Source organism: Rhinolophus hipposideros (genome assembly GCF_964194185.1).
Source record: "Rhinolophus hipposideros genome assembly, chromosome: 12".
Classification (NCBI taxonomy): domain Eukaryota; kingdom Metazoa; phylum Chordata; class Mammalia; order Chiroptera; family Rhinolophidae; genus Rhinolophus; species Rhinolophus hipposideros.
In genome coordinates this window covers 44,930,963-44,950,929 of record NC_138058.1, presented here as the reverse complement: position 1 = coordinate 44,950,929, position 19,967 = coordinate 44,930,963, and the positions used below count along the sequence as shown (strand labels likewise).

General features: G+C 55.8%; 1 protein-coding gene across 4 annotated transcripts in view; it reads left to right on the top strand.

Annotated features, from left to right (window-relative positions):
- The window catches only part of TTC7A (tetratricopeptide repeat domain 7A), a 113,315-nt gene extending 94,788 nt beyond the window's left edge, over nt 1-18,527 (top strand). For 3 of the 4 annotated variants that reach the window (XM_081069361.1, XM_081069362.1, XM_081069364.1), the window contains 2 exons: nt 4,811-5,013; nt 16,315-18,527. In XM_081069361.1, coding sequence (XP_080925487.1) covers nt 4,811-5,013; nt 16,315-16,536 — 425 coding nt within the window. In that variant the 3' untranslated portion in view covers nt 16,537-18,527. The remainder of the gene's footprint in view (nt 1-4,810; nt 5,014-16,314) is intronic. The other variant, XM_081069363.1, reaches the window with a different exon arrangement.
- Nucleotides 18,528-19,967: the final 1,440 nt, after the last annotated feature.

Here is a 19,967-nt window from a genome sequence, read left to right as displayed (position 1 = left end):
CTCTAGCACCCCCACCCACCTGCTGGATGATTCCACCAGCTGCAGCAATTTTGCAAGAAGGGAAAAATATCCCCTTTTATCATTTTGGAATGAGCTAATCCCCCTAGTTTGGTTCAAGATAAACTGCATCCTGTTTTGGCAGTAAGTTCCATCATTAACCCACTCTTAGGTTGGGAAATGTTATGTCCTTCCTCTCCCAACTCTCGTCCTCCTCCTCTCCCCTCCCCAAGCCTCCTTCCCATTCTAGTCTGATGTGAGAAGCCTCACAGAGGATTTCCACTTGAGAGATGAGTTTCAGGAATGTTGTCTCATTGGCAGCCAGTCTTTGTGACCATAGGAGAGACATCAGATCCTATAGATGCTTCAGGATCCTGAATCTCCAGACGTGCTTTCCAGAAGAGCAAGGTGGCCCACATTCGTCTCACTGTAGCTCATGTTTCTGGGAACTAACAGTGCTAAAGAGAGGCATATGCATGAAAGGAGAAGTCCCCTGCCCTGGAGGTCCAGGGGCTCACAGGTGGCCGTAGGCTTTCCCTACGTTGACTGAGGTCTCAGCTCCCACGTGGCAGATGCACTGCCTGGGCACTGGTATCTAGCCCTTTAGGTAGCCCTGCAGGTGGAAGCTGCCCCAGCTGTCAGCTGGGCACACTGGTGAACCGAATGCGGCAGCCGGGGCTGTATCTAAAGATTGTATTTGTTATAAAATTATAATCAAGAAAGCAGCTGTGTCTTATTCTGGGTCGTACATGCTCCTCTAATTCTTTTGTTTGCCTCATTCTTCCTCATTCCTTGTCTTCCTTCACTCTCTCTTTTCCAAGCTTCCCCTGCCCCCTGCCTTCTGTGCCGTCTTTCCGTATCCTCTACTCAGGCTTTTTCTTCTTCACTCCTCTCTGCCTGTCATTCCCTCCTCCCAGGGTTCTGAGTTAGTAAAGATTCCACTCCCTGTCTGTAAAGAGACAGGAAGTTAGGGCGCAGGGACAGGAAGCCGGGAGCCCAGGCTCAGCCTTGACTCCCTTATGTCTGAAGCAAATCATGTCCCTCTCTGGGTCCCTTTAGACCTTTGGATTCTGTTATTTTCCTGGGCCTTGTCTCTTTGGCCTCCCTGGTCTTCTCTCTCATTCTTCCCATGTCCTCCCCTCAAGTCCTCCTCCTCCTTTATTCTGGGTGGCCATACGTCCTGCAGGTGTGCTCCATGGGGAGGATGCATATTTCCTTTACGGGGCAGTGTTGGTGACTCCCTTGAGGCTCAAGGCTGGGTAAGGTGGATTTTTTTAGGGCCCAACCTTCACTTCTCTCGTGCCCTCGCGAGCCTCTGCCCTTTTAGCTAAGTGTATCCCCCTCCTTTCTGAGGTCTCTAGAAAGTACATCTCGCCTGGGGAGGCCCCTGAGAGGCCTTAGGCATGGCCCTGGGCGCTCCCTCACCCAGTCCTCAGCTCAGGACCAGCTTGACGGCAAGGTTCTCCCTGCAAAGAGGGGTATGAGTAGCCCAAGAAGAGTGAGTTTCATCCCCAGACCTTACGGGTGGGGCCTTGGCATTGGCAGGAAGAGCAGGGAGACTGGAACCAGCCCTGGGGGCAGGGTTAGATCGGGATGCCTCAGAAACAATAATAAAAGGGACTGTTGCAAAGCTCCAGGGAACAGATGTTTTCCATTTGGAGCCTGCCGAGAGAAGGCGCAGAGGGGGGCGGGTGGAGAGAGATGGAAGAAAGAGGATGAAAAGCCAAGACAGACAGGCAAGAGGAGGGCAAGAGCAGGCCGGGAAGGAGAGGAAAGAGTGGAGGGGGAAGTCAGGCAAGGAGAGAGAGTAAAGGAACTCGGGATCAGAGAGCGACCCCCGACACTGAGGGGACAGCAAGGCCCCTGTTGGCTGGGACGACTACGAGAGGTCAAGGAAAATGCAGTTAACAGTGAGTGCTCATCCAGCCCTGGTTAGGGAAGGCTGGTGGGTGTGGGCACCTCACGGCCCTGGCAGCCCATGCCGAGTGGTAGAGGATCAGGGCGGTAGGTGGGCACAGTGCCATGCGTCTCCTGCTGCGGCTGAAGCCAGCTGTCTGGGGAGCACCATGTTTGGTAAAACAACTGCCCAGGGCTGCAGTCTAGAAAGAAGGGGTACACTGCAGCCCCCAGACCTGTGAGCCTGTCTGCAACGCAGCCAGCAGCCCTCAGGAGCCCTCGCTTCTCTGGCTCTGTTGTGTGTCATCTGGTTTCCTGCCTGACTGGTAGTGAAGTCCATTGGAGCAAAGCAGCCCGCCCCATTTTTCAGGGTGTTTTCTGGTGCACGGCCAGCCCTACAAGGCCCAGGGCCCCAAGGAAGGAAGGAGGTAGGGATCCTGTAATTGAAGCCTGTTGATGTGAAGGCACTGTGAGGAGTCCCCAAGGGAGGGACCAGGGACAGCCTCCAGAGATGAGGCTCAGGAGATAGGGCGGCAGGTTGTAAATAGCTTAATGAGCCATGCCAGGACCAAGTGGGCAGGTGGGCCGGGCCTGGGGCCAGCCTGCCGGGCTGAGGTCTAGGGAAGTGGAGAAGCTGGCCTCTTGGGCTCAGCTCCTAGCGATGGAGGAAGCCAGCACCACACCATGGGTGCTGATGCAGGAAGGCCTCCCCCGCTCCCCCAGTACTCACACCACACACTTCCTTCTGCTTCTCCCATCCTCTGTGACCCCAGGGACTTCTGCCACACTGGAGCCCAGCACTCCAGGTCAGCACAGCCTCCCTTCTCTCTCCCAGTGCTAGTGCCCCTGAGCCTTCAGGCCTTAGTTCAAATGCTGCCTCTCCCAGGAAGACCTTCCTGATTTCACCAACACTTTTGACCTGACCCCTTCTGAGTGCCCAGAACACACAGCGTTGGCACTTCTCACTCCACTGCCCTGGGTCAGTCCAGTGGTTTGGTGGCTCGGTTACCCCACCTCCCCTCCTTCTCCTTGTAGGAGGGCCAGGGACACAGCATTCAATGGTTATGAAGGCAGCCTGCTCAGCCCCAAGCAGCAGCTCCAGAAGGGAACACAACGGGAGAGCAGACGAGAGCCAAGGCTGAGAGACCAACCCCTGCCCACTGGGCCAGCCCTGCCTGCAGGGCACCAGGTTCAAAGCCTGCCCTTCCTGAGGCCTCACCTCCCCGTGTTTTCTACCTTGGGAATCTCCAGTTCAGGCTGTCTCAGGAAATAAGAGCCCGCCTTTCTCTCTCTCTCTCCCTTATCGTGGGAGCCTGGCTCCTCTGTGTTTAATTAGTTCTCTGATTCTCCCAAATTCTGATCTCCGCTAGGGAAAAAGAGTACCTTGCTCAAAAAGCCCTCTGTAGTATTTTAGGATGTGGCAAGCTATGTGATTGCACAATGAGCCTGAGGCAACATTCACGCTAACTACCCCAAGTGCTGTGTGCTGCAGTCAGGGCCTCGGTTAGGCCTCCTTCCTGCTTCTTGTTGGAACAGGAAGATGGGATGCCTGGGCCCAGGTTTCCCGCCTCTTTCCGGGAGCTTCCTTTGGGATATCTGTTATCCATCCCATCCCAGACCTAATCTGAACTCATCTAATCTCAGCTCTCAGCCTTTGCTAGGAACAACTCTTGGCAAAGTCACAAGCCAGGCTCTGCTTGCCCTTCTGTGCTCCCATCTGTGCAAGGGCCCCAGCCGAGCCCGGCGCTGCCATGAGAGGAGAGCTGAGGGCCGCAAGGCCGAGCTGCAACCCCCGTGAACCACATTGCTAAAAGCACCCGCTGTGGGTGTGTGCCTGCGCAGGAGGATTTGAAATGTGCATTTATGTGGGCTGGCACAGGATTGGAGAAACTGCCCCATTTTCCACTGATCTGGGGCAGATTGTGTGTGTGTCCCCTGTTCCTCTCAGTGCTGCAGAAAGTCCCGGGCTTTGGAAAGAAGCCGGGAGCTGCTGGGGGGCCCGGCTCTGCCTTGCCCCTTCCCACTGAGGGCTGGGGTGAGCTCCTGTTTCTGTCAGTCTGGTTTGTTAGCGTGGGGCTCATGAGAACACCTGCCTTCCTCCCAGACTTGCTGAGGATTAAATGAGAGAAGATGCTTCACACAGTTGGGCCGGGGCCGGCAGTCGGCGCTCAGTCAGTGCAGGTGGTTTGGTAGCTGTTACCAGCACTCTGTGGTGGCGCCCCAGCTCTGCCCCTTCATGGGGCTCCCTGGGCCTTTCTCCTCACCCAGCCTTGGCAGGATCACTGGGCGGCCCCTCGGGCTCTGTGTACACCCAGTCTGCCTCCATCCCCCTCCCCCAGGCACATAATTAACAAATGAGGTGAAGGGACACAAAACTAGTCACCTGAGCAAACACTGAGCTCCAGGGGACAGCACTCAAGCCCCCACTGCCGGGCTCTGAAGTCCAATGGCCCAGTGCAAACCTTACACTCCGAACTTACACTCCTTGCGGCCTTGAGTGAGTTCTTTACCCTCTCTGCCCCGGTTTCCCCCTCCCTGAAGCGGGGGAATAAAAGTGCCTGCCCTGCAGAGCTTTGTGTGGAGCACGCAGCACAGTATCTGGCACAGTGAGCACTCAGAAACCATCCACCGGGTATTACCTACACCCCAGAGCCAGCTCGTCCGGTGCTGTGCCTGCGGGGGATGGTTTCACTGATCTGGGGCAGCTTGTGTGTGTCTGCTGTTCCTCTTGGTGCAGCAAAGTCCAGGGCTTTGGAGAGGCCGGGAGCTGCTAGGGGGCCCAGCGCTGCCTCACCCCTTCCCACTGAGGGACTGGGGTGAACGTCTCCCTTTCACTTGAGACCAGTTCCCAGGGAGGGGGCCACAGCCTCTGACTTTTCCAGCACGCTCACCTCCCACTGTCCGTCTGGTTTCGCAGCCGAGCTATTTATGGAGCAGCACCAGCTGAAGGAAGCAGGTTTCTGCGTCCAGGAGGCAGCAGGCCTCTTCCCCACCTCACACTCGGTACTCTACATGCGGGGCCGGCTGGCCGAGATGAAGGGCAGCTTGGAGGAGGCCAAGCAGCTGTACAAGGAGGCTCTCACAGTGAACCCCGATGGCGTGCGCATCATGCACAGCCTGGTGAGTCAGCCCCGCACCCCCACGAAAGGGCTCAGGGCTCTCCTTCCCCTCACCCGCTCCGTGCCTGGAGGTGCCTAGCTGCCACTGTGCCCTGGCGTATGGGAAGGGGCGGGGGACAGGGAGGTGGCTTCCTCCCTCCTGTTAGGAGAGACAATGCTCCTTACAGAGGCAGGCCATTTCCCTTCAGTGAGAGTCTGCGTGCGTTGATGAAAAAATCTAGGATTGGTTGATACTCTTTGTGACTTCCTTTTTGCTGTAACTTCCTGTACAGTCACCTAACCCCAAAGGGCTTTCACTATTACTCATCAGATCCTCGCCCTGGAGACTCTAGATATCAAATGCTCTTCTTTGTGGGGGTCCTCTGGCCCTCTCTGATCACTAGACCACCTCCCCCATTTCAGAGGAGCTCTGTGCCTCCTTAGCAGGATTCAGGCGGTGTCCTGGGGTGGGCTGTCATGTCCCGCCTGACTTGAGCACACACTGAGAATGGCCCATGGGGCCCCCAGTCCTAGAACTTGGAGCTCAGGACCTGGGTGTTCAGGGCTCAGTGACCTTCCTCCTTGGGAAGGTTTGGAGGTGGGGAGCAGGATTCTGCTGCCCCTGTCCTGACCTTGCCATTCTCTTACTGGGTGATGATGGGCAAGCCAGCCACTGTCTCTGAACTTCCATTTACTTCTTTGTGCAGTGAGGGCTCTCTGGTCTGGGAAACGTTTATCGAATACCTGTTCTGACAGGTAGTGCAGTGGACCCTGGACATAACTGGTTTTTCCCTACCTTCCTAAGCAGAGAGTAAGTGCAGGGTTCTGAAAGCGTACAGGCCTGCATATGCACAGTGATTTTGAAGTATAATTTAGGAGCCCACATTTAGCGACACAGCCTTCGCCTGTCAGGGTCTGGGTTCTACCTCAGATGTTGCCTTGGAGAGCTCTTTGAGGAGAACAACCGTGAGGTATCACTGACTTCTGCCACATGGAGAGCACAGAAGGATCAGAAGAACGTCTCCAGATGGCCACAGGGTTGTCACTGCCAAAAGGGGTCTGATTTGTTCATGAGTCAAAGCTCCAGGGAGTTAGATTTCAGCTGTGGGTCAGGAAGGGGGTATAACTCTTAGACTACGCCAAGCACAAACTCGAATCATCTGGTGAAGATGTTGCCAAGAAAATGGAAACATCGCATGGGGAGGAGCTGGACTAGGCCATCTTTATAAGGTCCTTTCCAACCCAAGGAGTCCTTGCAAACAGATGAGAACAGGGATTCCCAGGTCATATATTATACCCGCTGCCTTATTTCTTAAAGGCTTTGCCTGCTTAGGCCCATGTGAATGTGCCATGTCGGTTGAAGAAAGTTCACACAGTGACATCACACCCTGGCCCACGTTCCCCTCCACATGGCTTCTAGTTGCCTTCCAGTCTGCTCAGCAAATGTTTGTTTTTTGCAAGGCACATCGTCCTTCCTCCCGCAATTTAGACATTAGCTCCTCTGATAAATGCCTCCCCGGAGGTCACATCCAGAAACTTGATTAGGGAGGTGGGAGGGAGGATGTGGGCTGTGTCATTAGGCCGGCAGCCAGGCAGAGCTGTCTGCCTTCCACTGCGCTCACGGATATGAGCCTGCCGTTCAGTTCCTCAAACCCAATGAAATCCAATAACAAGTACAATTTTGAAGTAACAGTGTACCATTTTTCATTTATGCTTATTATTGTTTGTAGCTATTTTCCAGAAATGGAAGCAGTTTCCAAGGGTGGGTTTCCATGGTAACTGAAGAGCTGTCCAGAGTGGCTCCCTACAGATGTTTCTGAAATGATCCCTTTTCTCTTCCCGGGATGCCTTTCCGATGTGATGAAATCAGAGGCAGGCCTGCCCATTGTTAAGGTTACAAGCTACCAGAGGGGCCGTTGGCTCCAGCGTGGGCAGTCCATCTCTTTTCCACACGCTCTGTTCTGGCAGGATCCCACACACACGCATACAGAGGAGCAAATTTCCATCCTGGAGAGGATTTACTAAGCACCCTTTTCCCAAAGACACATGAACACATTGGTAGGTTGATGCCCAGTGTTCCCTGATCTAAGTGTCTTCCCTGTACTGGCCTCAGACTCAGGACATCTGGGACCTAGTCCTGGCTCTGGCCCTAATTCATGTGAGTGATTTAGGACAAGACACACTTTCACACTCCTGGTGTCTCCTTTTGTCAATGAAGAATAATCTTTGTCATTCTTAGACCGATGTTGTTCTAATCAAATGAGGTGACACATGTGAAAGTGCTTCTAAAAGTCTGCAGTGCAATCTCAGGGAAGGCAAAGCATGAGCAGCACATACACCACCACCTTCCAGTCCCTCACCCGTGACAGACACTGCTAATCGATCACTGCACTTTTCCCCACCAAGCGCACATGTGACATTGGGATCTGTTTTACCATGGTACAACATGATGGGAGCCACTACCGGTCGGCCTATCAGCTTGGCATTTATGTAAGGGAGTCATTGTAAAAACAGTCAGTAGAGGAGGAGAGAGGCATCAGTTATCTCAGCCTTTGTGAACTCCAGAGGTGGGTGTATCCATGGAGAGTTATCCAGAGAAAGGAACGTGGAGGGGAACTGGTGTCCCCCCTGTGGAGTCATTGACAAGGCAAGTTCCCAGGGAGGAAATCCTGGCCTTACTACACCACTGTCACTTTGTGAGACACAAGCATCTGGTAGGTACAAGGGTCCCCTGAGAGCACAGCCACCCGCAGCCTGAGCTGGAGGAGCTCTTGGTCCTCAGTGAGCCCCCTCCGACGTAATGGTTGAGTCTCACTCTCTGCGGTCTGGAAAGAGGAGGGTGGAGATAGACTCAGTGAGCTGTGTGGGGGCCGGGTTTAGCCCCACAGGCCTTAGGGCAGGATCATCCAACACAAAGAGGCTGGCCTCGGGGCTGTGTATGTGGACAGGATGTTTGAGGAAAGGTTGGAGAAAGCCTCTGGGAGTGGAAGGCTATCGCTTTCAGGAGCCAGGGTTCCACCATTTCTAAGAATATGAACTTTGCCCTGGAATCGTGTTCTCTATTCTCCTTGTTCTGCTGCCTTCCTGCCCTGGATGTGACGGGAGACCTTTCCATGGGCTGGCTCCACCTTGGGCTCGGCTCAGGTTTTTCCACCCAGATCAGGCAGGAAGGAGACACCTCCTTGGCAGTGCTCCACCAAGGAAGAGCCTCCACTGTGCCCACAGCAGTGTCCCCGAGAAGTCGGTGTCCTGAAGTCCTGGTCCTGCAGCTGCCACTTCTGCTAGACTCAAGGATGGCCAGGTTGCTTTGGGAGAGTTCCAAGTGTAACAAGAAAAAGGCATGCTTTCTGCAGGTGGAAATTCCCAGTGAAATCTCAGGAGCAGGTCCCGACAGTCTCTTCCAGCTCAGTCCCAACATTCCCAGCCTCCCCTCCAGGTAACCAGAAACACCACTCACTCAGCCTGTATGTTCAGAACTTAAATTACTGGTACAAGAATCTAATTAAGAAGGGGAAGCCTAAACTTTACCTGCCTGCCCCTGAGGAAACAAGAGAAAGAAAGGACCGTGGGAAGGTCCTTCTCAAGATCAGAAGAGGATTTGGCCCCCAGGTGGCACCGCTTTTCAGAGAGGATTTCACAGGCTCAGCCAGAGAAGGGTCCTTAGGCAGCCTGCACTCGTCTCTCTGAGCTTCTTTGCCCTGGCCCTCCCAGGAACCCCTCTGCACCCCCAAGGGAGCAGGGATGCCTGGGGATGGCAAGAAGCCTGGTGGACTGGCCAAGTCCCTGAGAGTCCTCCCAAGATGGGGTTTCAGTGAGCCCACCTGATCTTAATGGTAGGAGGGTCAGTAGCCCGGCTACAGACCAGCTTGCTCTCCTGCCCTCCGCTTGGCTGAGCTGGGAGTACAGGTGCTTCGATGCAGCCTGTCTCTCTGTAGAGAAAGCATCAGTCATGTGTGGGCAGGTACGGGTGCTTTCCTGCCACCTGCATTTCCTCCCGCCCCGCCCTCCACTCCCAGGGACACAATCTGGGGGTGGGGTTTCCTGCTCCTCACTAGTCCCTGCTCCTGGCCAGGTTCCCTTCTTGAGACAGAGCTCCAGGTTCCTGCTGCCCCATCTCCCCAGAACCCTTTCCTTGTCAGGCACCCCAGCAGCAGGGGAGACTGTCCTGCATGAGCTATGGCTCCTGGGTTATAATTTCTGAAGCAGTCCTGGTTGCTTGACCTGGCCTCTTCTCTCTCCAGATGCATCTGGAAAGATAGGAAGACAGCGTTTCTGTGATCCGTTGCTCTCTGATGAGAGCATGGCTATGAATTATTCCCCTGCATTTGTTCCCTCTTGCTTCCAGTGTGAGGCTGCTTTCTGATTCTTTGAGTGAGTTTGGGGGATCAAGGGCGTGGCTATCCCCAGATGGCCCCAGGGCCTCTCACCCCGCTCTCCCCAAACTGGGGTGTGCTGCAGCACGTCTCGAATCCCCAGAAGCTTCCCACCACCATCCCTGGCCCCCACAAAGGTGAGGCCTGAGTCAGCAAGGACCAGGGCTCTGCCTTGCCCAGCCCTGAGGCTCTGGGTTGGGCCTTTTGCTGGTGCTCTAGGATCCAACAAGAAGTCTCTGCTTTGTGAGGCCAAAGAGGTGAACTCTGGCTACACAGAACTTCCCTTCCTCGACCTTCCCTGGCTGGCCTCATCCCCGACCCTCCAGGGCAGGCCTAGACAGTAGATGGCACTTCTAAGACAGATAACCAGCACTGCCGGCCCTCAAGTTATGGGGTCACTTGGAGATTACTTCCCCTCACTGGCTCTTCTATCAAATGAGGACCTCAAGGGGTAGTTTTAGGGCTCAGATGAATTGAGACCTGTGAAAAGAGAACATCAGGCATTTTTGTCACCATGTGCATGGAAGACTGGGTGGCAAGTGGCCTGAACCCACCTTTGACCAGGCTGGTCGACCCTGCTGCTATGGGGTGAGGGCCTAAATAAATTTCCTTGTACTGCCAGGTATCCCATGGTGCCAGCAGGGTGCTAAAAAGGGAGGGAGGAGGCTCGGGGCAGGGACCAAGGACTTCAGAGCTGCTCCTGGAGCTCGTTGGCTGGGACAGTTTTTAAGCCCCAGTTGTCAGAACCGGCTGGTGCCTGCAGGCAGGAGCCTGACAGCCTTTGAGTCTGACTGACCTGGTCCGAGTCCCACTTTGCCTATACTTGCAGTTTCACCTGCCCAAGTTCCTCAGCCTCTTAGAACCTCAGTGTCCTTGTCTGTAAAATGGGAACCAGGATGCCAAGCAGCTAGGGCTCCTGTTAGCATTAGGCCAAATAATTCTGTAAGTTAATGACCCCGTACTGGGGGTTCCTTGTATCTTTTTCATTTAGAAGTACATCTCCCAGGCCAGGTTCAGACACTCTTGGTTTGCAGAGGGAAGTGGAAGCCCAGAGCCAACCCTACAGACTCACTGTAGTAAAGCTGCTTAACCCTCACTGAGCCGACCAGGTGACCCTGGCCAAGGCACAGACGTGGACATGGACCCCAGCCGCCCTGTGGCTGGGACAAGAGCGTTCACAGTACGAGGCCCGGCTGATCTTAGCTGAGAGCGAGGGCAGCCTACTCAGCAGGCAGGAGTTTGAGCCGAGGAACGAGGGGCATCTGAGACCTGGTCTTGCAGTCTTATATGTTGGATGAGACTCTGCAGTTAAAGGGGCCCCCTGGAGCCCTGAGGCTGCGGGAGAGGAGGAGCAGGGAAGGCCAGGCTCTGGCGAGGCCTGCTCTCCAGCTGTGCTCATACCTGACTGGTTCAGCCTCTGCTTCCTGACTCTAAAGAGGAAAGGCGTTCTGCGCAGCTGAGAAGTGAAACTTGGTGCCCGGTCTTCCGGATGTTCCGTGACTCTGGACACGGCCACAGTACACAGAACAGCAGACGCCCCATCCTTCAGGGCCCAGGACACCCCGTCTACACTAGGCCTCCCTGTTTGTCAGTTTTCTGAGCTGGGGCAGGTGGCGTAGAGGGCCCAGGCAGCCTGGGGGCATGGGAGGACTCAGAAGTCTTACGCTGTGCTGGGCGGGTGTAGAGAACCTGAGTTCTGGCGCACACGTGGTAGCCCCTCATCAATGAGTCCGTCTACCCCACCAGCTCCAGTAGGTGGGGACTATTGCTTCTGTTTGACAGAGCGGTTCAATAGGAAGATCTTGTTGGTCATTTGACCTCCTAGAGGGGTGATTTTTATTGAATTCTGTCTTCCTCCTCCTTCCCCACCACTGCCTGAGGTCTGTAGTCCCTGATGGGAAAGTGGAGGAGGCAGGAAAAGACAGTTCTGGGGGCTCATGGTGTGGAAAAGTGGGAGGTGCAAGGGCGTGTTTCCCCAGCACTGGCCTCGTTGGTGTTTGGAGGCTCCTGCACCCCACCTCACCCTCAGCCCAGGCTCAGAGACCTTCCAGAAGATGACGGCGGTTCCCCTGGCTCTAGCTCAGGATTCTGGAAAGCCTCGGCTGGTGCGTGGGCTTCTGAAGTCCATGCCAACCCTGATGAGGAAGTGGCAAGGAAGCTTTCTGTCACCTTGTCAGAGATTCGGATCAGAATGTTAGTTAAGCACTGTTGGCTTAGTTTAGCCCTAGAATCAATGGTCTGAAAGACTCACTGTATCCGCAGTGTTCAGCCCTTTCTTCCTTATCCAGTAGGCCAGCACCCCGCGCCCCAGATACACCCTTACTGCCCCCAGAGGCTCTGCCTCCTGGTGTGAGAACAGGACTTCTGCAATAGGCCCCCTTCTCACTGCCCGTCACAGGGTCTCCACTTCTGGAATCCAAAGTCCAGAGGCCTCACTACAGCCTCCTGGCTTAGCCCTGAGAGCCTGGCCATGTCCAGGGTGGGCAGAGCCCCCAGCCAGCCCAGAGAGCAGAAGAAAGAAAGGCCAAGCCCCCTGACTAGATGTAGGGCTGGCAAGGGAGCCCCCAGGATGTGACTCGTCCTCTCATCAAGCCAGTGCTTATCCTGCAGCCTGGCCTGGGGCCCTCTGAAGACAGAGGGTGGGCCCCACCCCAGCCAAGAGGCCCACGGGTGTTCTTCCACTTCTCCCTTCTCGGGGCCCCCGCAGGAGGAAGGGACAGGCATGAGTTCTGCCACATGAGGAGCATAGCCACCGCTGCTACCCCAGAAGACCCCCCACCTAGGCTGGGTTCCTTCAGCAGAGGCCCCTTCCTACAAGAGCCTGGGGGAGCTCTGGGGACACTCGTCAGCCAGGCATTGGGTGGGGTCGAGAAGGACTTGTGCCCCTTCTCCCAATAGGAAAGGAGGACTAGTCTGTGGCTTTGGGGCTCCCCCAGCTCCAGGATAGAAGTGGTGGTGTGTGGGCTGGGTTCTCAGCCAGGAGAGGTGCTGCCTTCCCAGTCTACTTGCATCGGTCGAGGCTGACACACCTGGGAAAATCCAGCAGGCTGCAATGTGGGACTCCCTCAGTGGGTGTGGCATCACCCCAGGATGGGTGAAGGGAGGGAGCCTTCTAGTGCAGCAGCCTCAGAGGTGGCCCCACCACAGTTTCCTCCCTGCAGCCCTAAATCCCTCTCTTCAAGCAGGAGATTCCAGGGACCAGTAGGCTCTAGCAGCCTCCAGCTGATTCCCGGCTTCCCAGCTGGAAAGGCTGTGACAGAATCCCAGGAATGTGCCTTGAGCTCAGAAAGAAAATTCCCAAAATAACTTCTATAAATACTTGAGGGTAGGGATGGGGAGGGACTTCTCAGCCTGGCCTACAGCTGGCCTAGCACTAAGGGCTTACTTCCCAGGGCAGGCCTCCCCCCCAAAATAAGAAAAAGGCGCACACAGCCAGGACCTTCCTGCTTCCCCATCCCTCTGGGGGACAGTGTCTGGCACTGAATTAAAGAGGTGAAATGGTGTGCAGTGGCAATTATGAAAAACAACACCAGATCCTTCATCCCCACCCCAGGCTGCAGGCCCTGACCCCACCCTGTACCTCCATAGAGAACCTGGGCTCCTAACAGGCAGGGTCCCCCTCACAGAGCTCCTCAGGCTGCCTGTCCTTGTGGCCCTAAGCAGGTCACTAAGCACGCATGACTGCCTGGTGTACAGGGTCTGAGCCCAGCTCCGTGGACCTACTCTCCTGTGGGGAATGGCCAAAGAGGCAGGAGCCAGGGACTGGTCCCTCTGCCTAGGGAGGGGCAGGGCATGTATCACATGCAACAGCCTCTGGGAACGGAGCACAGTGTCAAGGTAATGGTGTGACTGCGGGACTGCTGGCCTCTGGGAATGCTTACTGGGGAGAGGGTCCCAGGTAAAGATGGGGGGTCAGGTGCACCCTCCTCCCTGAGATCCAGGAAGGGAGGGAGGGGGGAGTGGATGAAGTCCCGAATTTCTGGGACTGCCCACCCAGCCCTGCCCCTCCCTGAGCGGCTATAATAAACCCTGGCCCCCTCGTAGGCTCAGTGCTCCATCGCCCTAAGCAGCTTGCACTTTGTTTTCTGATCCCTGTGCGCTGGCAGCACAGCTATGGCCTCTCCCAGATGAGGATCACCCAGCTGGTCTGCTTTCTCTGGGCTCAGGGTCCCCCCTGGCCACGTTAGGGACATTTGGATGGAATGGTGGTCCCACCATCTCCCTGGAGACCCATTGTCTGGGCAGCTGTGGGTAGGAGTGCCAGAAGGGTGACAGGGGGCCCTCAGCAGTGCTGGGCTGAGGGCAGAGCAGGTGAGACCTCGCGTCTTCCTGGGGCAGGCCCTGCCCAGTTGTCAGGCAGCAAACAGCTTCAAGTTGCTACCAAACATGAACGGGCTGGTGTCTCAGGCAGGTGGCAGCGGATCTTGTTACAAGCCCTGGGCCTCTGGGCCCCAGCCTGACCCCAGCGTGGTGTCTCCTTTCAGGCTCTAAGGTCAGCACCCCAGGGTGGGGGGGACGTGATCCAACCCCAGCCTAGCCCACAGACCCACAGACTTCCCCCACAGAGAGCCCTGCCCGCCAGAGAAATCAGCTGTTGCACACCCTTTTGCATACCGCCCCCCCCACCCGGACCCTTTGCTCATTCTGGGGACACCTCCGTTTGCTGTCTGCCCACTATGTGTCCCGCTCCCCAATTTCACATTCATCATTGTAGAATCCTCATGACAGCCTATGAGGAAGGATTGTTCCATTCCCTAGTTTACAGATGAGGAAACCACGGCTGAGAGAAAATGGGCCACTTGGCCAGGGTCACGGCACTTGTGAGTGGCAGAGCTGGGGTTCCTGTGCCTGTCCTCTCTGCAGAGTATGTGGAGGAACTTACTGCAAACCCTCCAAACTGAAAATAACACATGCATGCACATGTGCACACATACATACAGACACACGCAGGCACGGATGCACTCCCCAGACATGTCCAGCCCACAGACATATCTGGCCCCTTCTCAAACACCCGCACGTTTCTTGAGATCAGGGGTTTTCAAACTCATTTTTAGATGGAGCCTTCTCTTCAAGAAGCTCAATATAGAAATCTTAGTATGTAAAAGCCACTGCGCGTCCTCCCCTTCCCCATGTGCCCTTCCCCATTTGTCCTCTGTCGCTCCCCCATGGGCAGTACTCACAGGGCTCAAACCTTCCATTTTTGGTGCTTAATTTTGGTGTGTGGAGGGCTGTCATCTCGCCTTCCTTCCCTCCTCCCTGTGGGCCCTGTTCCATCGAGAGCTGCTCAGGGTCCCTCTCCCAGGCCCTGTGGGCAGAATGGCTTGGCCTGGAGCCCTGCTGGCCAGACTGGGCACGGCCCTCTGGTACTAGGCAGCCCTGAGTCAGCACTGCTCCCATCTGGCCAGAGCCAGGGCCCCTGCTTTATGCTCCACCCTTCCACGGCTCCCCTGTCCTTCCCTGTCCTCTGTCCCATCCACGTGGTTCCCTGGGGATGGTTTCGCCCTAGGTTGAAAAGACTGAAAACAGTTCCCCCTTCCTTTCCTGCCCCGTGGCCCCAGGATCGCCCACCAGCACCTCCAGAGAGGGAGAGGCTTTTCCTAGGGCTTCCTGAGCACCAGCTCTCCCTCCTGTCTAATTGGTCATGTTCTAGGCTCTCAGAGGACTTTATGAAATCAGCCATGTGCATCTTCCCCAGTGGGTCTCCATAGCAACGGAGGGCCTAACTCTGGGGAGCGCAGTGAGGAGGAAAATGTTCCAGCTAAAAATGTACACGGCCATCAGTGGGCGGGCACCCGAAAGGGGGCTGCGGGCACATGGAAGGCAGCTTCCCCTCCCCCACCTCAGCCCCCGCCTGTCCAGGAAGTCAGTGTTCATGCTTTACCTCCTATCTTTGAACAAGAGACTTCCCCCTCCCCCGTGCTGCCATCTCATGCCCCCTCTGAGGGCTGGAACACAGATCAGTGGGACAGTATGGTACAAAGCAGCCTTTCTGGGACCAGAAGCCAACGGGGCCCCTTCCCACCACCCTGTCCCCCCACCTCCCCACACCCTTCCCAATGTGGGTGGAAGTAGACATAGAGGGGCAGGGTGCTAGTTTCACTTCCCAACCCCTTTTTGTGACAATTCCTGTCACTTCTATCTCTTGGGCAACGGGATTGTTGGAGCCAAATGTAAGGCCAAGCTCCTGACCATCCTGAGCCAGAGCCCTCCTCTCACCCAGCGTCTGTCCCTGGTCCCCAGTCGTCTGACTGTCCTGCTATGACCTTCACCTACCAGGCCAGCCTGGGATGGACGCTAGGTCCCAGGACCCAGACGTCCCCAGGAAGACTGGCTACTAATGTAGGCAAAGGAGCTGCCCCCACCCACCACAAGCTTGAGGTTCTCCCCTCCGTTATAGAGTCTGGAGCCTGCAGCATACATTCCTCAATGGTCCTGGGGAGAAGGGCAATTCAGCGGTGCAACAAGGCTGGGAGTAACAGACCCATTGACTGAGGCTCATGCAGGCCACACACTGTTCAAGTGCTTTACATAGACTGACTCGTGTAAACTTCACAACTTCAAGGTGCCTACTGTGGTTTTTCCCATTTGTGGGTGAGGAAATGAGGGCCAGAGAGTGATGGCTTGCCCAGGACCCCCCCGCTGGTAAAGGGGACACTCAAAGCCAGGTCTGCTGACTTGAAAGCCCATCCCTTGGGGCCAGGAAGGACCCAGCTCCCACAGTGGGTGATTCAGGGGGCCGGGCTGGAAGCAGGTTTGGGGTGGGGACAGGTAGGGTTTGCATTCTTCAAGGACACAGTCACTTGAGCATACCCAAGCCTGAGACACCAAGCCTGGAGCCCTCCCTGGCTGGTGGCTGGTGGCCAAGCTGCTTCCCTCTCCTTGCCCCATTGGTCAGGATGCCCCTGCCCCAGGACATCCTCACTAACCCCCACCCTGTGCTTTCTCTTCAGGGTCTGATGCTGAGTCGGCTGGGCCATAAGAGCCTGGCCCAGAAGGTGCTGCGGGATGCCGTGGAGAGGCAGAGCACCTGCCACGAGGCGTGGCAGGGCCTAGGAGAGGTGCTGCAGGCCCATGGCCACAGTGAGGCCGCAGCCGACTGCTTCCTCACCGCCCTTGAGCTGGAGTCCAGCAGCCCGGTGCTGCCCTTCTCCATTATTCCCCGAGAGCTGTGACACTGCCCTGCAGCAGCAGGGAGAGAGGGGGCTGCCCAGGGTGGCGGGGAGGCAGGCGCAGGCAGACAGCAGGGAGCCTGGCTCAGGGAAATACATCTCTAGGGAACACTTCTGCAGGCTGCAGCCCTAGTTCACCTCGCGCCCCCGCCCCCGACCCACCCCTACATTTCCTCCAGGGCCAGCTGGGTGTGGGAGCTGCTCATCTGGAGCTGGGTGGACCAGATTTGCATCAAAAGCAAATTCCTTGTTCCTTGGGACATTGTGGCTTTTCTGAGCAAGGAAGTATCTGGGAGGGCCCTCCCCGGAGTCTCTGTGCATCATCTACATGTGCGTGAGGGTCTGCGCGGCTTGGGTACCTCACCTACCCATCTGGAAACCACTGGACTGTCCCTGCCAGCCTCCTTCAATATCCCTGACCCTGGATTTCCAGCTTCGCACAAGCTTTAGTCTCGAACCTCAGCTCACTGCTAACACCAAAGATGAGCACCCTGAACTGGGTGCACTCTGGCTGGGCCCAGGCGGTTTTCCTGGGTTCTTTCCTCCACGAGGCAGTCTGCTTGAAACCTAAGTGACTTAGAGTCGTGGTGACTGGACTTGCTCCCCGAGAGCCTCACAGCTGTACTTCACCCCACCCGGGCCTCTGTGCCTTGGGGAGCCCTGCGGCCCTTGGCCCACGCCTGTCTCAGGACAAGGTTTTGGATCACTCTCAGGTCTTGCCCATGGCAGTCACGGCTTGAAGAATCTGCTGGCAAGTGGGAAGAGGATGTACCTCTGGGTTCCTTTCCCAGACTTTGAGTTGGTGGGTGATGCCCACTGTTGCCCTTCTTTGCCCGATGAGGCCAGTTGGGTCTCACTGTGCTCTTCCTCTCTGGTGCCGAGTGCCTTAGGGGCCTCTGGTGTCTGACCAGGGCACTGAGCACTGGCCCTAACTGACCTTCCAGAGTTTCCACTCACCTCCATCCCTGGAAATGCCCCAGCCGAAGCGGCCTCCTTAGGCCCTAAGCCATCGCCCCAGGATGGGCCTCAGGATACAAACAGGGCTGCTGAACGCAGCTCTTTCTAATACCTTGCACATCATTCCTTCAAGCCTTACCTTTCTGGGCAATGGGTACAATGCAGATCACTAGGGGTTATAATGTGGAAATGGGCAGTCTCTAGGACTGTCCCCAATTCATCTCACCACCCACAGCCCATTTTCACCTCTGGCTTTCTCGGGTAACCCGAGCCCCACCCTGGCCATTTGGTTTCCCCCGCCTGGCACCAAATGACTGTGGTTGAAGACCTGAGGAAGAGACGGAGCCTGGCACCTCCTAACTGGTTGAGTAGGCCTCTGTGTACATGACTCCCTTGTCTGCAGGGGTCCTGGGTGCCAGTGGGTGAGTGTCTTCCCTGCTGCTCCCCTAGTCTGCTACATGATGTTCTTGGAATTCTTCCCAAGAAGTCAACCCCCCGTGGGTCTATCAGGGAATCCTTTTTTATCTGCACTTTGGGTTTTTGTTTTAAAGCTCCAGGAGGTATATCTCTCCTTTTAAGGTGTGTGGGAAAGTCAGGCGAGGACTGCCCTGGTTTGTCACAGCCCAGTCTTTCTGTTGGAGACCCGCCCTCCTCGCTGCACTGGCTCAGCACTGCACCCCCAGGTACTTCCCCTGGAGAGCCTGTACCTCCTGGCCTCTCACCAGGCGAGCCACCCTGCAGAGAACACCAGATCCTTTACCTCCTGGTTGAAGGATTTCTATATGTGTATGTGTGTGTATAAATATATATATGATAGAGATCTATTTTTATTCTGGAATTCTGTTAGAAAACAGTAAACAAGAAAAAGCAGATGCCATTGATTTGCCTTGGGGTGACCAAAGAGGTCGGTAATCCTTCGTAGTAGGAAAGGCACCAGTGCGTTTTGATTTGTACTTGCCCTCTGAGGAGACCTCAGAGCACTGGGCCAAGTTGCTGCCAGTTCGCAGATTGAATAAAGAGACCCTTGAAGAGGAAGCAGGTTTGCCTGAAGCGTCATGTTCATTCAACACGCAGGTGGCCCCGGAAAAGGAACAGGCCTTGAGCGGGCCCTGGAGAGGAGGGGGGAATTGCAGGAGGAGAGAGGTCCAAGGAGTCATAAAGGCTAGGGCCTGGGCCACGCAGGGGGGAGGTGTGTGGAGGAGGAAGGAGGGGAGGCAGGGGCCTGCCGAGGAGAATGTGATTTGAGCTCCCTCTTGGGAGAGTGGTTGGGCACGCTGGGGGCTTGGGGAGGGCTTTGAGGTCAGGCAGAAGCCTGGAAGCGGCTAGGAGGAGGCATTGGGGTCCAGGCAGGGCCAGCTAGAGCAGGTCTCATTGTGGCCTGCCACCTGTCCTTAGGTGGGCCTGAGCCCCTGCTGCCTCCAGGGCCCATCTAGGAGAAGCCAGAGCCAGACTTGCCATCTGAATGGGAGAGACTGTCCCAAGGTCACTGCCAGTGGAGCCCCTCCAGCTCCTGGGGAAGGAGGGAGGGGTATGTGGTGAGGACCCAGGCCGCATGCAGATGAGCCACCTGGGCTGAGAGGTCTGTACGTACCTATACGCTCTTAACATGTAAGTTATTACCACATACCCGACATACTATGTATGTTATAAAGTGCATGAATATTTTAAAGATTTTATTGGGGAAGGGAACAGGACTTTATTGGGGAACAGTATTTTTCCCAGGACCCATCAGCTCAAAGTCAAGTTGTTGTCCTTTCAATCTTAGTTGTGCAGGGCACAGCTCAGCTCCAAGTCTAGTTGCCGTTGTTCAGTCTTAGTTGTAGAGGGCGCAGCACACCATCCCTTGCAGGAGTCGAACTGGCAACCTTGTGGTTGAGAGCACGCACTCCAACCAACTGAGCCATCCGGCGGCCGCCCGGGAGCTGTGGCAGCTCAGCGGCAGCTCATCTTTATTCCAGTTGTGGAGGGCACAGCCCGCTGGCCCATGTGGGAATCGAACCGGCGATCCTGTTGCCCAGAGCTCACGCTCCAACCAACTGAGTCACCCGTCCACCCCAGTGCATGAAATTTTTGAAGGATTACATAAATTTACACAGAAGCTCTGTGCTCTTTGTGTGCCCCCAGGATGCATTTGGCACACCACCATAGCTGCATCCCACCACTTTGAAGACCGCTGCCCTTGAGGCTTCCCCCAGAACTCAGGGCTGGCCTAGAGAGCTTCCTGCTCTCATGGCCTCCCCCATCCCCACCTTCAGTTCTATTGGTTATGGTTTTGCTGTCCTAGGGAGAAAGGGTCTTTCTTGGAGCCTTTGGGTGCCCAGCTTCTCATTCGCTATGATGCTTTCTTTTAAGGAAACACATCCACAATCTAGTAATTTAACGATTAGTATCAGATTAGTTATCACACACCGTCACCCCCAGTTCATGGCCCCTGGGGTGAGAATGAAGGGCCACAGGTGGTGTTACATTATCTGCCA